This window comes from Calliopsis andreniformis, chromosome 9 (genome assembly GCF_051401765.1).
Source record: "Calliopsis andreniformis isolate RMS-2024a chromosome 9, iyCalAndr_principal, whole genome shotgun sequence".
Classification (NCBI taxonomy): Eukaryota; Metazoa; Arthropoda; class Insecta; order Hymenoptera; family Andrenidae; genus Calliopsis; species Calliopsis andreniformis.
This window is the reverse complement of record NC_135070.1, coordinates 15361866-15385599: the sequence shown is the minus strand read 5'-3', so window position 1 is coordinate 15385599 and position 23734 is coordinate 15361866. Positions and strand designations below refer to the sequence as shown.

Genomic DNA, 23734 nt, shown 5'->3' with positions numbered 1-23734 from the left:
AGTGAATTTCGTTTTCTACTTCGATCGCTGATGTTTTCGAAATCCTGGCATCGTTTACTCGATACGAATCTTTACGATCTACTCGCGCGATTTCGTACCACGTCTTGGAAAAAATTGGAAAACAATGCGTGAATTCACCTTGCGTCGTTTCCACGAAAAGGGAGGATAAACAACTCCAAAATTTTAATAAGAATTCTATTTCCGAGCAAGTGAGAACAGTGAGTTGCAATTATCCATAGAGATAACAGGAAAAAATGAATAAATTCCTTACATGACAAGTAGAAAATTAATTAAACGAAAGGGTGAAATGATTCTACGATTGATTACTTGGTCTCAATTACTTGATAGAAATATCAATGACTGGTCATAATTGTTAATAGGAAGCTTCTTTAATTATGTTTATTGAGACAGTAGAATATGTTGACACAGTTTAATGAGCAATTTCTGAGTCATGATATGTGTATTCATAACATCCTTTCTGCAATTTCCTTTTACTTTCGGCGCCTATATATGTCCAGTCACACGTGTTGAACATGATTGGTGAGTTCACGAACAACACCATGACCAGTTGTGTAAACATATGACGTCCTCGTATGGCGTAAAAATTTTGAGCAACAGTGTGAGATTGCGTCACAAACTGATATGAGAGCAAGGAAAGTAACACTTAATTTATCATAACTTTGGTTTATCTTTTGTTCCTAGTGGAAGTACATCACGTATCTTATATTGTTATTGTTATTGCACCGATACTGTTTGAAGTTATACAGCTAGAAATCTTAATAAATATTCATGAATACCATGGAATACTTTACATTGCACAATTCTCAATTTTGCAATCAACAAGGGATTCAGAATCGTATTATCCCATAACGAGATGAGAACCACTGTCCTTTCTCTCGGAAGTTCGCGTACTATAACAGCATAGCAATTAACGCATCGATTCGGTATATTTGTGAAATGATACATCTTCGGAACGATTCAATAAATTAATCTCTCGGTGAAGTAAGAGGAAAACACGAAACGTGATTGAAGCCGCGGTTTACTTCCTTGTAATTAAATTTGAGATTCGTGTCAAATCTCTTGTCAATTCCCCTTTTAACTTGTCAAAACAGTTTACTATTAGTAGAAAGTGTTTTTTAATGGAAAACGTTGCGACTATATTAGTTAGTGAAATAATAAATGCATAAATTATTCTACAATCTTATATATTTAAGTTTTATGAATTTTAAAACAATAATTGATGAAATACTTGAATTTAAACTTAGCTTTGAACTCAGAGGTCAAATTCTAATCTATTTCAATGACTGCTCCAGTAATGAGTAGCACGAACCTGTTATCTACTCCTATCGCTTAGGTTACGTTCCCAAGATTAAGGAATAAATAATAATCTCGTATGCAAGTCATGTGTATGACTTTGTATACCATTAAATATTGATTATTATACCAGTAGTAGCACCTTAATCTAGATTAGGTAGGAATGTAGACTAAATTAAACAAATTTTCAAACCTTACCAAGGTTCGAATACTAAATAAGTAAGGTCATAGTAGTGGTTCAAAGATAAGGTCACTGGAAGATTTTATCAGTCAGAATTAAGTGTAGGGAAGATCGACTGAAAGTGCGTTAATGAGGTTGCATAGCGTTACTGTCAGCATTAGTGGAACATTTTATTACACGAAATAAAATCACGATAGGATCAAATATTAACTTGATGAAATTGCATTCCAAGGTACCCATTTTACAATTATTTCCATGTAATTGCTAGCTGAAATGGTAAGGAAAATTGAGAAAAAGGAGTATTTCATAATATACGCATTAAAAGTAACCAACAAACCAAATAATTCACTAAGGAATCTGGTTTCGCTAAAAAATGAAAAATATTTCGATGAAATAAACATAAGATTTGGAACAGAGATCCAGATGAATCAACCATCAAACATGGAAAACGATTCTAGTAGTCTAGATTGCTCCACTTTTGCTCGTAATGTTCTCACTATCTGACAGACGTCCGCGCAGTATCACTCGATCTTGTTCTCATAATTAGGGTATATAATTTCAGCGCTACTTATAGTGAACTAACCAAGTAAAAGGATACCTCTTATCATTTTCCACTTCGCGATGAAGCAAACATTTTGATTCTTAGAAACACGATATAGTCATACTAAATTTTTAAATAAGGAGTCACAGAACTTCAAATGAAAAAGAAATTCAAACTCTGCATTATGACTATCTTCTGTATCCCACAGTTTAATGCGAGAAAGTACTCACTTTCCTTCAACTACAAAAATTATACCCAATCAGCAGAACCACGAAGTAACAAGTGATTAATTAAGATAGACACTGTTAGTCAGCCCTAAAATGTCAAATTTCAAAAAATTCCCAACACCCTCTCGGGAATTCTTAACCCAGGACTTAATGAAGGTGCATATTTATATCAGACTCCAAAATGAAATGCATCTTCAGCAGACCCCAACACCAGCTCAATGTCTCTGGCTGGCTGCGTACCATCACTTTCTACTCTTAGAATTCACCAAAGTATGAAATTATCCGAAGAACGATTCTGCCTGTGTTCGTGGTCACCCTGTATGTTACGTAGGAGTGGCTCTATCAACTGTACCCGAGATCAGCTGAGAACCACTGTCCTTTCTCTCGCTAACAGCACCGATGGTGGGGGATTAGCAGCCGTAGAGGAAGGGAGTTTCTCGTGCACGGTCTTTGCGGGCGTACTTTTCACCAGTCGTGAACGCTGTCAGTGAGCGTCAGTCTCGAAGGAGTGGTCCTGGTGGTGTCCTTGTTCGCGCGACGCCAGGATCCTGTCCAGGCATTGTCCTTTGTGAGAAAATCTCTGTTTCCTCGCTCAGCCACTCGATTTTCCATTGACCCTCGTCGCCACTTCGCTAGAAGATTTTGGAGAACGAAAACGACAACCGCATAAGCGAAAACGGAACTAGCGAGCCTGATTCTTCAACAATTGGATCTCGTTACGCAACTGATCGATCTATCGACCTATCGTTCCCAGTAACCCCGGATACGCGACACTAGGCTTATGCTAGCGCCGGTTGACCGTTACCTTCACACGAAGAGGACCTCGGGATGAGATGGTAAAATGGTAGAATCCTCTTGAGCTGAACGGTTTTGCTCTTCAGAGGATTGTCAGAGAAGAATGTGAAGCATTGAAGTCAGTACCGTTCGAAGGCATCAGAGGAGGATGCAGGGTCGAAGCAGAGAGAAACAGAGATCATCCAGTGGGAAGAGTGCACCTCTGTGACAACAGTGATTATCGTCCCACAGCAAGAAGCCTCGCTTTGCTCGAGAATCGGCGTATCCGTGAACCGCGATTTATATCGGAACGGATCGAGCTGGGGCTAAAAATAGATCCCTCGTCGCTTATTGTTCTCTACGTCTGGAATTAGCCACTCTAAAGTCTTGAAACCTTTTCTTACTTATTTCTTAATTATTTCGCATTGGTCCTTGAAATATGAACCGAGAAAGATTCATAATAGCTCGCGATAAATGGATGCTAGAGCCTCAACGCTATCGAAGATAGAAGACGTGAGACACAACGTGTAGATACACGTGTGTGCTTCTATAATTTAGGACTCAACATCGTCTGAGAATGATTACAGCATCCCAATGAACGATTGTTGACTCGGTAGCTGAGGCAGAGTCAGACGGAAGCGATCGTGGTCGAAAAGAGTGAAGCATCGATCTTCCTGCTGGATGAACGCCAGATCAGCCCGCAGGCAGTGTCGAATTTCGCGTTCCCACGGTAAATCTTCAAGAAAATACCCGGCGAAAGCGAAAGTGCCTCGGAGACTATTTCTTCGATAGACTACTGGCAGACCAAGCTACTATAATTAATAAACCTGAACCACGTAGACCATAACCTATATCTGTGAAGAAAATCGCAGAGACTGGTTAAAAGTGAATCATGACCAAGGTCGCTCCTCTGAGCGAAAGTCTGCTAATTATTGCTCCTGAGCAGATCTGTCATCCTGTTGCCTAACTAAACAACTTCAAATGAACATAGAACTCTTCTTATAATCCATTTCGCGAAAAAGGACAATTAGAGAAGCTTTCTAAAGATGAAGATAAGAAGCTATCCTGGCAGAGCTGTCCTAGAGGACCCAGAGCTGCTGCTGGACCCTGACGCGACCCGAGGCAGAGCGATGGAGCTCCTTTATGAGGCCAGCTGGCGTGAATGTGGAGTGAACTGGACGAACAACGCGAGGAGCAAGGCCCCTGCCAGGGAGCAGAACGACCAGTACAGGCAACCGTACGCGGAGGTCATCTCGCAACTGGAGGGTGTCCTGGAGGGTAGCCGGGTCAGCTCGGCTGCTAGAGAGGACTCGGAGTCGAGGAGATCGAGTAGCTCTGCCACCACCGACAGCGAGACGTCCGAGGTGAATCAGAGTGGCAATAACCAAGGTGGATTTCTTATACCGAGGCCGAGGTTGATAGTACCAGTTCACACCTACGCCAGGAGACGGCGAACTGGGGCTCCGCCTCCTGCCAGGAGACGACAGCGTGAAGGTATTCTCTTCGATGATTTTGGCTAACCAATAGCGACGTTTAACGTGTTTGTATTTAGGGGAATGTTGACTTCTATGGAGATGAAGAAGATAGATATTTTAGGAAGTGTTGAGATCTTGTATGGAGCGACAAATGATGGAGTAGCTTGGTTTGATATTTGGGTGGACGGTTCTAAAGGCACTACATTGGGTACAGTTGCTGTACCGGAAGTAGAGGAATATTAGGGCGGACTGGCCTTATATGAGGTGGCAAATAGTTTGAAGAGTCTACTACAGTAGTAGTTTTTCTAATTTTTGGAACTGATTCTATGGGAATCCTTGAATCGACAAGTAGTACAAATGTGGATTTTTGAGACATGAATAATTTAGAGATTTAATTGCTTCACTTATTACATCTGATTACTCATACGCATCACTCAGTATTTTTTCTAACTGCTATAAGGCTATCTACACATCTTGGATACTTGGAAAGTAATTACTGATTTAGCATTGGTAAAATACACTGGCGTTTCGAATACATTATCTGTTCACATTAGCTATTTACGCATTTATTCAAATCAAATAATTTGTATTAAACTTCATTACTACATTCGACATTCGATCCACACATTTTTATCTTCAGGTGAATGTTAGATAAGAGACATTACAACTGCAGACGAAATTAATTTGTGATATTAACTGGTTTATTTGTACTTTTAACTGAATGTGTAAAAAAAAATGTATTTCCGTCATTCTATCATCTTAGGAATTAACTTGACGGTATGTATCTCGATATCAACATATTTGTTTTCCCAAGGCTTTCGGAGACACCAGACATATCCAGTTAATAATGTAAATTTTGATCGGAAGTGAATCTATCTCTGTGTCGTAACTTTTGTGTTGCAATCTCGATTTGAAGATGTTTATTCGAGTGAATCGCGAACGAAGGTTGTTTGATAGGCCAGCTGCATTTGTATTTTGAATAGATTGTAAGAACAGTTAAAATATTCTGTCGAATTCGATACGCGTTGAGCTACATGAGTAGCATAATCCTGACTGGAATGAAATCTTATTGTCAGTCGACCCGATATTTGTCGACGATTGGACACGTAGGTGTTCGATTATTAGTCGTGGTCATTGACAGGATCTTCTGAACGTGGTATGCAAATAGATCAAAACATCTCTCCGCGAATTCTTAGTAAATACTACGTATTTCGTGAATGGTAAAAACTTAGACAGAAAAGGAAAAATATGAAGTCGCTTTATCAGAGTCAGTTCTCTACAGAAAATGTGTAGATTAGAACTGAATACTGAACAAAATCGTCATAATTCACGGAAATATTGAAATAACGTATATTCACATTACATTTTTCCTTAGCACTTTCCTCTAAATTCAGCCTCCTAAGATTTAAAGAATCACCATGTAGATGAATGAATACGTTAGCCTTGTATCAACTAAATCGTGAGTCACGAGTATTTTAAAATGTATCATGTCTGCTTCTAAGAAGGATACAGCAATTTCTGCGCGTATTTCTTTTCGCTTCTATACGAGGAAGCTGTCTAATCATAAAATTAGACACAATACATACGTAGGCCGAGAACACCAATTAAATGGTACATACCCATGAAGACTGCCTAGCGGCTGTTCCTGACTGTTACTCTTGAGTCTACATCTTCAGAACCCTGCAAGCAAATTACAGCTTATTAGGTTTCAGTATTATTAAGCTTGCCTTGAAAATGTTTTCTTAAATGTAGGAAGTATTTCATGATTTCCAAGCAATATATTACAATGTCAGTATACACAGAATGTACAACATTTAAATAAGTAGTCTAAGTTTTCCTCGTTAAGAATAAATATGCAACAATCGTCAGTTATTTTAAACTACAAAGTTATTTTAAGATGCACAATTGCTCAGATCATCGACCGTGATCGTCGTTCCATTATGAGCCGACTTTGACATTAATTGACATTTTAATTGATTTCATTAGACGACTCGGGTAATCGCGCTTACGCAGCAAAGCCTCGAGTAACAACAATGATTACGTCGTTTCATCTAAATACAAGGAAAAGATGATCACATAGAATTTCTATAAGTGTTACTTTAACAATGTGCGAGAGGTTCGATGAAATCGCACGAGATTTAATTTTCCACTTTCTGGAGCGCGGAACACGGTTATATACTCGTTAGCACGGTTTTGCTCTTCGGTTAATGTTTCATGGGAAAAGCAGACAGATCCGCGCAGTTTAGCGGCGCTTATTGTTTTTATTTAGCTGGCGAGAGAGTCTTATTTGTTAGTCATACACGATACTCCCCTCTTGCCCGCAACTTTCACACTCCTCGGACTCTTGTCGATGTTCTTTAATTCGTTTTTCCTGCCATGATAACTAGATTGGCAAACGCTACGCAGTGGAAAACGGGTCGCGCGGGAAATTTGTTATGGAGATGAAACGGAGGAAAGGTTGCGAACCTGTTTCGTTTGAATTATGGGAAAACAGTTGGACCGAAAAATATTTTCTGTATGATGGATTCTGAATAAAAACTTGAGTTTGTCAAATTAAAAATTTGGAACTTTAAATGTTCCAAAATTTTTAAATTTGAAACTTTGAATATTTTTGAATTTGAGATTTTGAAATTTTGAATATTTGAATATTTGAATATTTGAATATCTGAAAATTTGAATATTTAAAAATTTTTAAATTTGAAACTTTGAAAATTTCAGCGATTATTATTTTTATAAAAGAATTAAAAATATTCTCACACTGCTTCAAATTAAAGTTACCACACTCTGCTATTCGATCGTCTTCTAATTTTTTTCTGGGACATAATACTCATGCTAGAGCCTGAATAAGCATTTTACCTACTATTATTTCTTGCCAAGTTTTGCAACAGGAAGACAACAGAAAGCACGAAACATGATTGTACGCATAGAACAGGATGAAATACTAGCCGAGGTTATGAAAAATAGAAGAATGACTACTAATCAATTACGTAAGACAACGCGTTATGGTGATATCTTATACAGAACGTAAAAACTTTCCATTCAACCGGACATATAATCTTGAATTACACTGAACTGACACATGGAAGCCACTTTTCTTTTGAACCATTAGAAACTTCATGAAGATAACGAAGAATTACGTCCATAAGCATCAGACAATTTTATTGTGAGATTTTTGGGGTCATGGTAGCTCCAGTAGTATTAACATCAAAAAAATGAAATAAAATTGTAAAGTTCTGTCTTAAAGAATAATTTAAGTAATCCAGCAAAATTGAGATGTGTGTAAAGAGCTAAAAATCTGATTAAAAATAAGAATTCACGATTGAGTCGCAGTTCTTCAGCAATTCTTCAACAATCGGAATGCAATAAATAACTACTATTTGCTTCAATGCAGTCGCGCTTCTCACGTGTCTATAAAAAGGAAGTATCGATCCATAATCGACTCGTTCCGATGACACCAGTTCTTCGCTATTTCTTGTCGATCGTCGAATAAACACATCCTAGGGAAAGTCCCACGACCGTATTTCAAGGTTTGTTGGAAAACTAATTAAGTGGAATGGAATTGTGCGGCTGGTAACGGTAGCCTCGGTCCAACCGCAAGTTTTTCATCTTGTCTCGAGAGCTGAGTCGGTAATCCTCAATTCGACGCCTTCCTCTCTATTATTCAACGACTTCTTTCTGCCTTTCGATTGATAATATTGCCTTGATGGAATGGTGGAGTTACCAACGTTTGTGGTAATTCTATATAAATCTATTTCTGTCCAGAGAATTTAAAAATCGGAATTCTTCGAATTGTATTTCTTATGCATACTCATAAATCACTCTAACTGTAAATATTAGTGAAGATTATTGAATATATATGGTATATGTTATGTGTTTTCTGTCTGTTCATTAAACACGTTTTCTTGAAAAAAGTTAATACTCAAGAGATGCATTAGTGCTGGAAAATTTAATTTCTTGAATTTTAAGTAGCTGCTTTGGTTAATTTAAATTGATTCGATCCATAGGACCGAGAAGATTCTTAATTTTTTGCTTCAATTTCACAATTCAGTGGTTTATGGAGCGTTAATTACTGTAACTAATTATACGTTAAACAGACTTCCTAAATTTTTCAAAAATAGTATATTCACCTAAGCATCCTTTATCGATGGTTTTGAAAAAATTCTAAAATTTAAATTCACTGGAAATCACAAGAAATTATAGTTAAATCTTATATTAATTCAACTATTACAATTTCGGTTTTCATATGTATAATCATGATTACTTCATCAGTGTATTCAATCGTGTAATGATCGCGAAATTTTATACCGTTTCGTAGAATGAAATCGTTATTACGTCACTGGGATTTATCGTTCGTTTTCACTCTGAACGAGGCATTACTATTTACACATACCTATCGGCCTATTAAAATGCAAAAAAGATGGCAGAATGTTTTCAGGCATCAATTATCTGACTGACACATTTTTTTCTGTGGAAGTTAATTCTAGCACACGTAGCTTTTAAAAAAGAACACAAGACGAAGGGTTCAGAAATAAAATGATCGAAGAGGACCTCAGTCTCTCTCAAAGTATTATATCTTCAGTTTCTTGGACAGCGGAGGAATTTGCCAATTTTTTCAGCGACACCTGTCGACCCCAAAGCAGACACCCAATCTGGTCACAGGATTCCAGGAACCTGTGGCCAGCTGGACTCCCAAAGATTTGGTTTCAGCAATTGTAGGGTCTCTGGGACCCGACAGCTGTCGCCTGGAATTCCTCATGATCGAGCTGATTCTTCGTAAGGATTTCGGTCACAGTGCATGGCGCATGGAAGAACCGAGGCGCCTGTTCGACCATCGATCATAATTACTTTCACGCTACACGATAATGACGCGCTTACGCGAATGGAGTAGCGCTACGATTAGAGGCTCTCGTTAATGACAGGGAAATATAAACATCGTCTTTTGATAACGCGAATCTTATGAGGCCGTGTCATCACACACTTGTTCATAAATTGCGATTATTGCCTCGAATACTTTTTGGGATTACTTGGAAATATTATTAGACTGGATAGCAAAGTACTGTTAAGTGATCTTAGAAGTTGAAAAATGGGGGAGGACTAAATTTCTGGCATCAATTCAAGTTTGTTAAATGTTGCTTCTAGTATTTTACAGTAAGTGTCATAGCCTCTGCCTAGCAAAGAATTGGGATAAAAAATATAAGCTCGAAAAATGATCGGTACTGGATTTAAATCAGAATCTACTCTATTGTATGTATGTCTAAAGTGAAAAAAGGGAAAGTAAAAAGACACTTTCACCTTAAAAGAAGAGAAAAATTCATGACTTGAACATTAAACATTCAGCGCGTACGAGCAGAAACCCTCTGCCTATATCCGCTAACCATATTTGCTGATCGTGTATGGACACTTACAGACCTCTAACTGCTCATCTAAACCCACGTACGCACTTCATAATTCATAGCACTTAGAGGATCAATGACTGCAGATATTCAATCTTAAATTACCCATCAAACTCAAACACAAGACTAGTCTCGTGAGATCATCATAACTCCACTCATGCCTCGCTAAATTTATTATTCACGTATGGCACGTAGCCATAAAACAATTGGAGTAATAGTGATAACCCAGAAAATCTGACGAACTCCAAAACTACACACTATATTACATTACGATATTTCAATATGCCATAGCTGGTGCTTGGGACTCGGTACACGTGACCCCATTCAAAACGATTAAACTTCAGATAAGAATAAGAATAATAATCTCCAACTTGAAATTATATTCTCTAACCGAATCACAGTAGTCTGACTATCCTACTTCAGTTATTCTACCAACGTAACATCAGCCGATGGAAACAGGCAATGTTACACAGAAGAAAATGATAACAAACAATCGAAGGAGCAAGTTCCCATCCTCGACAACAGATTCAAGTCATCCGCTAATGACGTCGGTGTAGCTGAAGAACGGATGTGTCGCCCTAATTCAAGGCCCCGCGTGTCGCGAGACAGTGGAAAAAGGAGCCGACCGGCACGCTTTCGCAAACTCGCTAATCAAGGTTCGCGGGCAATGACGCAAAGAGTTCCCGGATGACGCTGGGAGACCGAGGCATTTTTCCAACGAACTCCACCGTCTCGTTTCTCGGCGACAAGAAACGAGATCGTCAGCGTAGCTAGGTCGACGATAAGAGTCCGCTAGACCAAGTAAGCGGGAGTTCTGTTACGCGGCTCTAGAATAAAACCTCTCGAGGGGGTATCGTATGCGAGGCGTAAACTCTGTCCTGTTATGTCGTCATGCTAGGTGATCCGTCACGTGTGGCATACGCGGTGTACCTTTTGAAATCGTTTCGGGTTGATAATCGTGGCCTTCGAGAGGTTAGAGAAAAAGAAGGTGGTTAGTTTTTGGTTTGGAGTCTTTGGAACTTGTGGTGCTAAAAGTTGGTTCGATCATACAGTTGTTTCGTTTGGTTTTGTATGTGAAACCTTGGTGGTTGCACCAGAAGAGTTGAATTTCACGACTGAATTGATAGTTAATGAAGCAGAATGTTTTTTCAGCTACCTTTCGCTGATACTTCAATTTTTTAATAACTGAAGTAGTGGCAATTGGAGTTGCCTTGGGTAGTTAATGTGTTCTTTGAAATTATGCCACTTGGTATTTCAATAGATCAACTGGTAATTAACGTAGCTACATAAATAGGTATTCAGTGTGCTATATGAATAATATCATCAATGTTCAACATTATCAAATATTACTTTAAGTATCAGCAATGCGCAATATTGACTTCAATGATTAGCTTTCGTATAAAAAGCTTCCTAATTTCACATCAACTCGTATAAAAAATTAAAGAACATGCAAACTATAGGTATTGGTTACAATCGATTTCAATTACCAGTGGCTGCATTTGAAGAAACACCTATTATAAATCTTGTACTCCTAGATGCAAACAGAAACTGGACAGACCTCGAAGAAACATGTCTTCTTTCTTCTATCGTTAGTTTCTCTCGTTTGAGGTCCTTGCCGGGTCAGGTATAGCGGGTGGATCGCTTTGTTCGTGATATCTGCAGCTGAAAACCACCAAGACCTTCGTCAACCATTACTTTCGTCAGGTGTTTTTGGAAAGATTTATCTTGAATTTTCAAATATTCAAATTTTCAAATATTTAAATATTCAAATTTTCAAATATTCAAATATTCAAATTTTCAAATATTCAAATATTCAAATTTTCAAGTATTTAAATATTCTAATATTCAAATATTGATATTTCAAATTCTTTTATTTGCATGTAAACCTGCTCTGCCTATCACCAAACGAACTCACAAGCTGTAAACATAGAATTCCACATCTACATCACTCCCCTGAAGCTTCGGAATTATCCTCGCAACCAGATAATCGTGTCTAACAATAAGCTAACTCTGTTCACAAAAGGGTTAACACTCTCCGCCTGAATATCGCAGAGCACGACCCATTCAGGAAAATAGAGCAGATATCTTTCGTGGCCCCAAGAAAAACAGCCTCGACTAGCTTCTTAGATCTCGAAACGTCCTATTAGCCAACGTGCGCCGGTGCTGCGCGCGAACAATGTTTGCAAAACGAACGATGAATCAGACATCAAGCTTTTTGTTTCGATCTAACGCGTGCAACGTGAGGCGAGAGCTCCTGTCGTGCCACAAAGACGGATTCGATTGCTCGTACTTTTTAAAACGAACGCTCCGATCGTGCGCAACATCCACTCCGTTTTACGTGCAATAATGCCCGACTGTTGGCCTCTCTAACCAGACGTTGTAATTACACGGTGTCTTGCGTAATTTCGATAGAAAGTTATGCTCTTGTTTCGGAGGCTAAATGCATGGCTAATCGGAGTAGTAAAAAGCGGTTGAATCGCTACTTTCTACCACGCTTACGCATTCGTAAACGGGAGTGCCGTGGAGATCTCTTCGAGGATGGAAAATGAGTCTTCGAGTTTCGTTTTTTATTACTGCAAATTGAAATTTATATTATCTTTAAAAGGAGAGCAACACTTCTATGATTAATTGAAAATTAAATCTGTGACCGTAGTTTTGTATCTGAGAATCTATCAAGAGCAGTGTTGATTGAAATGTAATCTTTGATAAATGATTAATGACAATGATTACCATGCATTCAGGACAGTGACTAATGATTATGATTATTGTATCCACGGAGCACATTATCATTAATCATCGATTACCAAGTGACCACAGTTTGAATTATGATTGAATCAACGGTAAGAGTGATAGAAAATTATACAGCGGTACAGGTAAATTGCTTATAGCTCTTTATTGTGAGTACAAAGGAATTCAATTAATGCAGTTATCTATGATTAAGATTTTCACATGTAAACGAAGGTAATTATATATTCCTAGCTTATTCCATTATTTTCTTCATCGTAAGGATAAGCACTGTAATTATGCATACGATCACAGGATTACCATTTTCAACCCCTTTAGTATTCTATATCGATTGCTCCTCGTTTCTTGCTATCGTCGTCTTGCAAACATCTCGCAAAATGCCATTACAAATGTCACGTACGTGTACAAGAACTCGACGGAATTTCATGCGACTTTTTTCGTTTCGTAATCCGCAATTCGTGACCGGGTAACGTTATCCCGTTAGTCACGCAATTATACCCACTTTCCAAACTTTATCACATTTCACGGGACTACTGGAAACGCTTTTAGGTTCCCCCTGTTCCAGAAACGCATTAAGGATTTGTGTCTTTAAAGGACTGAGAAAAGTGCAGGCCATGTTACAATCAACGTCATGTACTAATTTAACTCTCTTGACTAATTTAATTCGCAAGAAAAATTCAAAATGAGAACAAAAAATACTGTTCTGAAAAAATTGCAAAAAAAATAGCAAAAAAGTTTCTGCAAGATTGATTTACAATTCCTTATCGCTTGTAAACACTTGTGCCCATCTTTATGGACACATTTTCGATGGCAAATTAATTCCCACCTTCGAACACATTAAGCATGCTTGAACATATATCTTGATTATATGTATGTATAATGAGGACGCCAATCATAGTGAGCAAATAAATTCTCCGGAGGACAACTTTATCTAATCATATTAAGAAATGCGTTAGCATAGCCTTGTACTTTACGAAGAAAACAAACACCGTATGGTATCTCGGTTAAAGATGTTACGTACTGAGTAGAAAAAATAAAATAAGATTCTTTGAGAAATATAATATTAACAATAATTAATTATATTACTCGCTTAAGCTTGTATACGTTTATCGAATACTTGCATAATCTGATTCAACCGAAACTGTAGTAGAAGAGTTAAAGTCGACAGCGAACTCCAGCAGTAAAGGTCAAGACACGTTAACTGAGTCAAAACCGTGAACCACGAAGCGGGTAGCGTGTGGAAAATTACGAAATACGATAGCAGATACATACGAAACGATGATGGTACAAGAAACACGCCTTTTGAGACTGTCACACTCGTTAAGCTGCTCATCTACTTATGTTGTGTCTTTCAACTGCGGGCCATCAAACCTACACTGACCTTGTCACGCCTAATTTTTCGAAATTAGAACTGTAACTTCACGCTCGTTTCCTGAGACAACCAGTGCCGTGAAACTGTTACTTAAATAAGCAGATACTCACGATAGTTGGAGCGCAAAGTCTTTATTAACGCTTAATTAAAATAATTGCGGTAACTAAACATTTGAGCGACTCTTTTTAGTCTAATATCGTGACTCAAAGTTTTAACGAACTGTGTAATGATAATTAACATGCATTGTTTTCTTATTCACAGTTTCAGGGGAAATCACTGGTAGGAATACTTCCATTATAACTTTTAGAAAAACGTATTGCAAATTATCGAGAATTTTCATTAACAAATTAGATTACTGAAACGTTAGTTTACTTTTTCTTCTATGTATATCCACAACCTACGCAAGGTTGCAGAAGTGAACCTTCCTTAAGTTATATGTACGACTCTGAAGTATCTCGTTAAATCTCCTCAAAGCAAACTTAACATTTTAAAGTCAGTATAGTTTATTTACAATTTTTTTTATTCAAATCGTGTGATCTTGAGATATTCAAGGATATTTAGAAGCAAGGTTTCAGGAAACCCGCATACTATGCTCAAACAGCCGTGAAGCCAGAACAGTTTGCTATATGTATTTAATCTTAGCGTGCTAGCCACGCGAACCACCATCTCGATTTAAATTTAGATAAAATCACGAACTCCGTTTCGTGCGAAAGATAAAAGGGACCTCTAATCGCGAGACATGCGTACGCGCCTTTATGTAAATGAAAAGTTCTTTGCAGAAGAGGAGAATTGCGTTACAGTATTGCGTTACACACAGTCCTAGGGTTAATTACTTGCATCTTCTTTTTTGCGAAACTTCTACGTTTTAAGCGTCAGTCTTCTATATGCTAATTAACGATAGCTGGGATTTAATACCTAGAGCTCGAGTGTTCTAGATATTCATCGAAATTCATCTGTTTCATTATCCATTGCATATAGTAGATAAGCAGTAATTATCTGGAAACTTTGCTCTGCTACTTTTTAAGTAGAACGATATGCGATCGCAGAATTATTCTTCAAGAAAGTTAAAAGTGTGAGAAATATTCTATTCACTGAATTTAAAAACTATCCTTAGAAGATTCGAAATTCGAGTATCTAAACCTTTGAAATAACGTCGGTGCATTGACAGCATTGCGAATAAATCGTCCTGAACACTTTCTGTTTCCGTTCGAGTATAGTTCCCATCGTAAACCAATGGAGAAAACGAGACCCCGTTGCACCTGAAGGTTAAATGTTCAACCACGATGAAAGCCCGCGATTCAATAAAAATTCGCCGCGTGAAGGATGCTCGAGAAAGTTATTTCCTCATAAGCTATAAATAACAACGCCGGGAACTGTTTCGAAGGACAAGGTTTCGTTGCCCTGGCGAACACCTTTGATCACCACTTTCAAATTACCGCCGATGCAGAATTTCACTTTAGATCTCCTATCGCACTAGGTATAACTATATTTCAATTACGAGGTTATTTCATGGTTAATTCAACTCTGCTATCAATTCAAATATTCAAATATTCAAATTATCAAATTTTCAAATTTTCAAATTTTCAAATATTCAAATATTCAAACTTTCAAATTTTCAAATATTCAAATATTCAAATTTTCAAACATTCAAATTTTCAAACATTCAAATTTTCAAACATTCAAATTTTCAAACATTCAAATTTTCAAATTTTCAAACTTTCAAACTTTCAAACTTTCAAATTTTTAAATACTTTTTATTTCTTTCAAATTCTTGTTTTCCTAAAGCAGCAGCCACAACATCCACATAAGTCTATTAAAATCAGAGGAAGAACTGTTTCGTTCACGAGATTGTTTCTCTCGCCAGCTAAAATATGAAATTTCAAAGTTTGAAAAGGATATGCTAGTGATCCTCGAGATCTGCATCGATTCGAAACCGGTTGGTCGAAGTCTCTTTGTACCGTTCGTTCTTGACAGGATACGTATGCGCGAGGAAGTGAAAGCAACGTTCACGGGACAATACGGCCGTGGACTATCCTACCCTTCCCTCGACTAAAATATCTACACATACAACTGATGGATCATCGATGTCCACTACAGTGGAAAAAAGAGCAACTATATAGTACTTGCGTAACCTGGTGCGGTGTTTCGTTACGATCTTGAACTGTTTCATGGATCTTCGCTTCAGTGGAAGACCATCACGAAGCGGCTATTAGCTAGATCCATTATTAACCCATGCACGAGAGAGAATTATCCTAACTACTTTGGATTTATTTCTATGGCCTATTTCTATAATGTTTCTGTGTCACCCTGTTTCTCCTATACTACTTGAAATATGCTCTTTTTTATTCTCTCAAGTCAAGAACCTTAACAGGTTGTACTACTTGAAATAATTAGTCGATTCTGGATCTAGGAAATGTATGAACTTGTTTGAGTATCAGAGATAAGCGAAGTGGAATTTCTGCCAACAGTTCAATCTGTATAGGTTTAAAAATATTTTATCCCGCGGTGTTACACGCTCTAGTTATTTTGAATAGTATCTTCTCTAGCATGCTCTATGAAGATTTCTGGCAATAACGTCTATTTGTACACTAGTGCATAGTGAGGCATTACACACCTCATTTACGTCGATGATTGTACTTGATTTTCTGCTGTGTTCATTGGGCAGTGTTGCTACTTAACAAGATATCTTCTTGTCTCTTATTTTATAGTTAACTAGATTTAAAATTACAAAAAAAATAATTTTTTTACAAATTCAGCCTTGTCTACTTTCATTTGACGTTACGTTTGTACCGCTATGGAGACTTGTCGTTCTAAATAGTGTCGAATCAGCTGTAAATCAAGTATTTCAAGAAAGACAAGCAATACAGAAATCTCGCGCTAGAAGAAGCGGCTGAGTGGCCTCGTTCGATCGAGAGAAATACGCCTCCACGACAGATGCAAGATCTATAAGGTGTTAAGAAAATAATAGTCACTCCTTTCAGAAATGAGCCTATTCTAAAAATTCGTTTGAGGAACTGCCTTCAAACAACTGAATATAGAATTCTAATTTCAGTTTCTCTTATCAGGCTACTTATACAGATAAAGATAAAAAGTTTGGCTCAATAAAATTGCACGATGCACCCTATATACATAGACGCTTCTGTGAAAGTCGTAACAACTACTTCTTTTTACCCCTGTACGTACTGACTTTCAGAGCAAGTTGCCTATTGAGAAATGTGGTCCAAGAGCTTGTTGAACTTTGTGAAAACTGAGTTTTCTAAGTAATCACGTATTCATGTGTACTGAATTTCGAAAAAAACCTGACGTCACAATGAGACTTGCTTAATGATCAGTATTTATAGCGTCTATGATAAAATAATCGGTGTGATTGGACAAGCCATCGTCTCAAGCTAAAGCTATTTCTGCGAGTGCTTACATCGTTCCACGAAAGGAGCATCGTGAGTTTAACAAGCGTTATGAAGCCGATTCATTTGCAGCGAGAGCACTGTCACGAACGAATATCGTTTCTCAGAACCGCTACATGACAGCATACCATTCGTTAATCGATCCTTAAGTTCCATTGGATGTACTCTCACTACACTTTCCACGTTGAGTATGGTCCCTCGTGACATAGAAAGTTATGGGGAAAATTGCTGGCAGGCTATAAATCCCGAGTAAACTGCATTTTCACGAAGATTCTAATTCTGATTAAATATAATAAAAGAATAGTATCTAGTGAAAGCTAAATTTAATATTATCTTAATCTAGTGTTAATAGCAATTAAATTGAAGTACAGTTAAGGAAATATATTTAATACGAAATGCAGTGACTTTTTTTACTAGTTCAATGTCTATTATTTATCCTGTGAAAATATCCCCCTCTTTTGTAACCCTCTGTATATGCCATTCGCAGTCCCAAAGGTTAAACACAAAAACTCGCATTATTCTAACGTTACGCTCTACTGTGATCCATGTGGGCATTAAGTTGCTTTCTGTCCGTAACAATAATATAAATAGCTTTATCAAAAGAGCAAGAACGTGGGCGAAATCAAGTACAATACAAATGTTAACGGTAAGCGAACAGAAAAGTGCACAGGTACCGGATGCGTTTCATGAATAGGCCCATTGTGCACAAGGGATTGGGTCCGAGATAACCACATACGCTCATTACATCCGGTCCACATATACGTATCGCTATACTAAAGAAAATGTTGATTACCATAAGAGGGTGGCAATATGATGCAAGTTTCTTAAGGGGTCACATGGATCTTTACGTGTTCTGATCAAATCGATTCATACCTCTGCGTTCTTGGAAACGAACACCAAAAGGTCGCAAGTTCTAATAAAAAAAGGAAATATTCCTATCTACCTGTTAAAGAGAATGGAAATTAATAAGCTACTAAACATATTCGAAAAACGTGCTGCCTCGTCGAGCCAGTTTTCTGTGACGACTGTTCCAGATAAATGTCACGTTGCAATTAAATATTCACAATATTAATTATAAGCAAACAACAGAGTTAACCTGATTGGTTACCGTCCAAATGTCAGTGGTTCTTCGACTTTTCAGTCGCCCGATTTGTGATTCGATTGAGTAATCAAAAAGTTTAACTATCAAACGAGCTGATAGCACTACGATTAGCTTTGTTTATATCTTATTTTATTTCAACTATAGTATCAGTGTGTTATAAAATTTAAATTAATAGTCAATCACCTTACTCGCTTATTTATTAATATTTAGTATAAAAATAAACGCTTACTTACCTACGGTAAAATCCACTAAAAGCTCCTTCAGAAACTTCTTCTTTATTTTTCACACACAAATAGCCAAATACTATCAAAAAGAACTATAACACTTCACAGAAAAAAATGTGTACTCACTATCACTCACACTGCTTCACCATAGAGAAGAATAGAGGGGGTAGATGAAGGCGTGGGGAAAGAGTAGGATAGGGGATGAACATAGGAGTAGGGGTACACCAAACCGAACCAAATTCCAAAAACGTGTTGACACTCTCGTGTCTCTAGAAAGACTGACCTACTAACACTTGAAACGTCCTTTTGGAAAAGGACCAGGAAGGCTCACTCATAACCGTGGAAGGGGCAGGTAATTTACTCGGTAATCAGAAATAATAAGCCTCGCCTACTTTTTTTGTCTACTGGCATTGTTTACTCCCATGTTTACTAGTAGAACATTTTTCTTTATAACTTTGACTTTCATAACACAAGTACTGTTTATATTACTGTTTGACTATTGTTACTAGTCTTACAATTATTATCTGTATTCTCGTATAATAAAATAAATCATCTTACTAAATAATATTCTGAAATTGATTTTACAGAGGGTAAAGTGGAGGTGTCGCGCGATGGCAAGTATTTGAGTACTCTGGCACCAGGGAAAGTGCTAGGGGAACTGGCTATTCTGTATAATTGTAAGAGAACAGCAACGATAACAGCAGCAACTGATTGTCAGCTATGGGCCATCGATCGACAATGCTTCCAAACTATTATGATGAGGACTGGCCTCTCCAGGCAAGCGGAGTACACGGATTTCTTAAAGAGGTATGTTCAAATATTTCAATTTCTCAAAAGTTTCCCAATATTCCGAAAATCTCGAAGAAATTATAAAACCTACTTTGCCCTTAACAATTTTTCTTCATCAAAGAGTAAGGACCTCGAGATTCAGTGGAAAAAAGAGAAATGATTAAATATAGTCTTGAGTACAATACAGTAACTAAGAAACACCCTATGAGAAAGACAATAAACCTCACAATTGATGGATGGCTAGCCAAGTGCTGAGCAAGCCATCTGTGTAAATAATAGACAAGATGTATGGCTTCGTCGACCTCTTGACTACCGAATCCCTTGTTTTCTTATGCTCCCTTCGGGAGGCACGATGAAAGCGAGTGCCATTAATCAGAGACAAATTTAATACGATAAAACAAGTTTTCCTATCTTCTTCAAAAACCTAAATCTATCATCGTCTTGTAATCCGACTATAAATAGTAATACACAATAAATAATCCTTCTGTTTCAGCGTTCCTATCTTCAAAAATTTGCCAGAGGAGACTTTAATCAAAATTTCAGACGTTTTAGAAGAGGTAATATTAAGAATTTTTAAATTTTCTTATTCATAAAGAAATTAAGGTATAATATTTTTAAAGTGCCATACGAATTCTTTTTTGTAGACATTTTACAACAATGGAGACTATATAATCAGACAAGGAGCAAGGGGGGACACATTTTTCATAATCAGCAGAGGACAAGTACGCGTAACGATAAAACAACCCGACACTCCAGAAGACAAGTACATCAGGACCCTAGGCAAAGGCGATTTCTTCGGTGAAAAGGCTCTTCAAGGGTAAATTTCTCATCCACAATTAAAATAATTCCCTTTAAATAACTTTTAATATTTTTAAGAAAACAACACTCCCCTATGTAGAAAAATTTGCCTAAGATAACACTAACTAAATGTTTTAAAAATCAAGGAAGAGGGAGGTAAGAATCTTCTTCTTAACTTCGATCCAAAAGAGACTCGTTAGAAACTGATTCCGGGACCAATTTCTGTAACCACCCCCTCATTACACAATCGAATAAATTATAATTAATTTATCACAAATTTACAGGGACGACCTGAGGACAGCCAACATAATCGCTGACGATCCGGAAGGAGTGAATTGCCTGGTGATAGACCGTGAAACCTTCAATCAACTAATTTCGTCTCTGGACGAAATTCGTACGCGATACAAAGACGAGCTGGTGGAGGGCAGACGGTGAGCCTCCGCTTTTTAATTCCTAATTCCAACGCGTTATTACTAATAACCACGTTAAGACTCGTTAATGCTAATTTTACACAACTGTAATCACTTAAGTTCACTAAATACCTCCTGTGTAAAAATGCTCGTACGTGTGTTATGTTTCACGCTTGCCATTAGGATGGAAGAATAGAGCGTGCCACATCTAAGCGTAAGTTACGTGTTACGGTACACCGTGGTAATGATTCGGCAATTAAGTTAACGTTTCGCTTTTTCTGAGACGCCCGAGCAATTTGCATTAAGGCTGACGCGTCTCACGATGCAGCCTGTTTGTCTGCACAGAGAATAATGAAAGAACACACTGCCTCGATGATCATTACGCTGTCGTAAAGTGCACTTGTGCATTTCAATGTACAGGAAGGAATCTTATGACATCGTGAAGGCATTATTTCATGTACATGGGATGCTTTCAGATTCTAATATTCTTATAAATGAAATGATTAAAATTATAGACTTTTTCGTGGTCTATACATAGTTGAAAGCTTTAAAACAGAATCTTTGCAACAGCTTAATACTAATATCAATCCCTTTACAAACAAAATTAGAGTATCCTTAAAATGTTCATTGGATTAGTATGTGTTAAATACTATTTAGTGTAGCCTATTTTTGGTGAACGAAATCACTGAGAAAATAATATTTGAATGCAGATTGAACGAAGAATTCAGAGACCTAAGGCTGCAAGATCTACGGCCATTGGCGACCCTAGGCGTGGGCGGTTTCGGAAGAGTCGAATTAGTCCAAATAGCTGGTGACAGCACGAGATCCTTCGCGCTGAAGCAAATGAAGAAAGCTCAAATCGTCGAGACCCGACAGCAACAGCACATCATGTCCGAGAAGAGAATAATGGGCGAAGCTGATTGTGACTTTATCGTCAAGCTGTTCAAGACCTTCAAGGACAGAAAATACCTTTATATGCTAATGGAGGCCTGCCTCGGTGGCGAATTGTGGACAGTGCTTAGGGACAAAGGGCATTTCGATGACAGCACTACGCGGTTCTACACAGCCTGTGTTGTGGAAGCTTTCGATTACCTTCATTCTAGGAACATCATCTACAGAGATCTTAAACCAGAGAATTTGCTTCTGGATAGCCAAGGGTAAAATCATTTTTAAGTTACTTCTATGATAAATCGTAATAGAAGAAATATGAATATTAACTCTGATCTGAAATCGCTACTATATCGTATCTTATAGTTTTGAATAAACTGATTTTTGTATTAAAATTATAGTATTGTCTTCTCTGTCATTTCAGATATGTTAAACTCGTCGATTTTGGTTTCGCCAAACGTTTGGATCATGGAAGAAAAACATGGACCTTCTGCGGTACTCCTGAATATGTAGCGCCAGAAGTTATTCTAAACAAAGGGCACGATATTAGCGCCGATTATTGGTCCCTTGGCGTTCTTATGTTCGAACTTCTGACAGGCACACCACCATTCACTGGCGGTGATCCAATGAAAACTTACAATATTATATTAAAAGGAATCGACGCTATAGAATTCCCAAGATCGATCACACGAAATGCAACTGCATTAATTAAGAAGCTTTGCAGGTAACAAGAATTATCTCCTCAGTAATAATCTAACAGCATTTTTCACTAATATTCCAATGAGCAATTTTCATAACATCAATTGAAATGTGTTTAAAGGGACAATCCAGCAGAACGTCTTGGTTACCAAAAAGGTGGCATCAGTGAAATACAAAAGCACAAGTAAGAACATCAATTCGTTATTTATCTATGAAACACTTGAAGTGCCTACCTTCTAATTATTATTTTCTTTAGAAGAAAAGAATTTCTAAAAATGATTATTTTTTATACAGATGGTTTGATGGTTTTAACTGGGAGGGTCTGAGATCGAGGACGCTCGAACCCCCAATCATGCCACGTGTTCAAAGTGCCACAGACACATCAAACTTTGACGAATATGAACGGGACTCTGATCCACCACCGCCTGATGACGTATCCGGATGGGACAACGACTTTTAACATTTAAGAAAATCGATATTGTAAAATAATATTGACGAAATTCGATTCAGATTCTAAGAATCGCGAGACAGTCAGAGAAGATCATTGAAAGAAGACTATCAGCACCTGCATTTATTCTGCGAACTAATATCATGTGATGCATAGATAATTGTCGACGAATAATATTATCCATCCTAAATGGTTCCATCGAGGATAAAGGAACTGGCCTGTGATAAGAAATTGGGCCTTCAAAAGATTAAGCTTTCAAGACCCTCCGATTTTTGTTGCATAGTGTATAGAAGAAATTGATTCGCCAGCAACGAATAGATCGCTTTTTTTACTGTACTATTTAAATGGAACCAAGAATTTTGAAGGCGTCGCTCGAGAGACGTAGCAGCGTGAGTTTAACACGCGTTGGATTTAGAAAAATTCTTATCGAACCGCGCTAGCTCGCGTTCCGTAAAATTAGGACTGAACGCATCGTCGTAAGTCGCGTCTGGATGCGTCAAGTGCCATACCTAATACAGGTAAAGTCGAATACGACACACGTGTGCAACGCCTTTACGTTCATCTACAAAAAAATATAGTCAGCTCAATCGGGAGAGACTTCTTGCCATCAGACACGTGAGAAATGCACACGATTTTACAAAACGAACCACGTCGGATTTTTAGCGTCCGGTTTATTGTTGTTTGATTCACTTTATAGTTTATTGTAACAATCCTATTTTAATTAATTATGCGAAAGAAATGACCCTTGTAAATAATTGATTATAAATATATAAATATATATACTTAATGCCCAATGTATATCAATATTGAATAAAGTTTTATTAATGATAGTTGTTTGTTGATAACGACGATACAAGTGGAAGGGTGGTTATTTGAGATAAAAAATTAGTCAAAACTATGCAATGATATATTAAAAATTTCTACTTCTACTATTACTTCTGGGACACCCT

At 37.5% G+C, this 23734-nt stretch overlaps 2 protein-coding genes and 1 long non-coding RNA gene across 3 annotated transcripts in view; 2 read left to right on the top strand and 1 right to left on the bottom strand.

Moving 5' to 3' along the window:
* Window positions 1–23614, top strand: part of For (cGMP-dependent protein kinase for) — a 50157-nt gene extending 26543 nt beyond the window's left edge. Inside the window, exons 3-10 of the mRNA XM_076384778.1 lie at window positions 19340–19559; window positions 20035–20098; window positions 20186–20358; window positions 20624–20770; window positions 21460–21906; window positions 22062–22361; window positions 22458–22520; window positions 22631–23614. Coding sequence (XP_076240893.1) covers window positions 19340–19559; window positions 20035–20098; window positions 20186–20358; window positions 20624–20770; window positions 21460–21906; window positions 22062–22361; window positions 22458–22520; window positions 22631–22796 — 1580 coding nt within the window. The 3' untranslated portion in view covers window positions 22797–23614. The remainder of the gene's footprint in view (window positions 1–19339; window positions 19560–20034; window positions 20099–20185; window positions 20359–20623; window positions 20771–21459; window positions 21907–22061; window positions 22362–22457; window positions 22521–22630) is intronic.
* Window positions 1–23734, bottom strand: part of LOC143183267 (uncharacterized) — a 106965-nt gene that overhangs the window by 75146 nt on the left and 8085 nt on the right. The window contains exon 2 of the long non-coding RNA XR_013002577.1: window positions 6132–6192. This is a non-coding gene — a long non-coding RNA (uncharacterized LOC143183267). The remainder of the gene's footprint in view (window positions 1–6131; window positions 6193–23734) is intronic.
* Window positions 3798–4695, top strand: LOC143183266 (uncharacterized). The gene is made up of 2 exons (XM_076384782.1): window positions 3798–4531; window positions 4590–4695. Exons 1-2 carry the CDS (start codon window positions 4084–4086, stop codon window positions 4598–4600), a joined length of 459 nt encoding a protein of 152 aa, XP_076240897.1. The 5' UTR covers window positions 3798–4083; the 3' UTR covers window positions 4601–4695.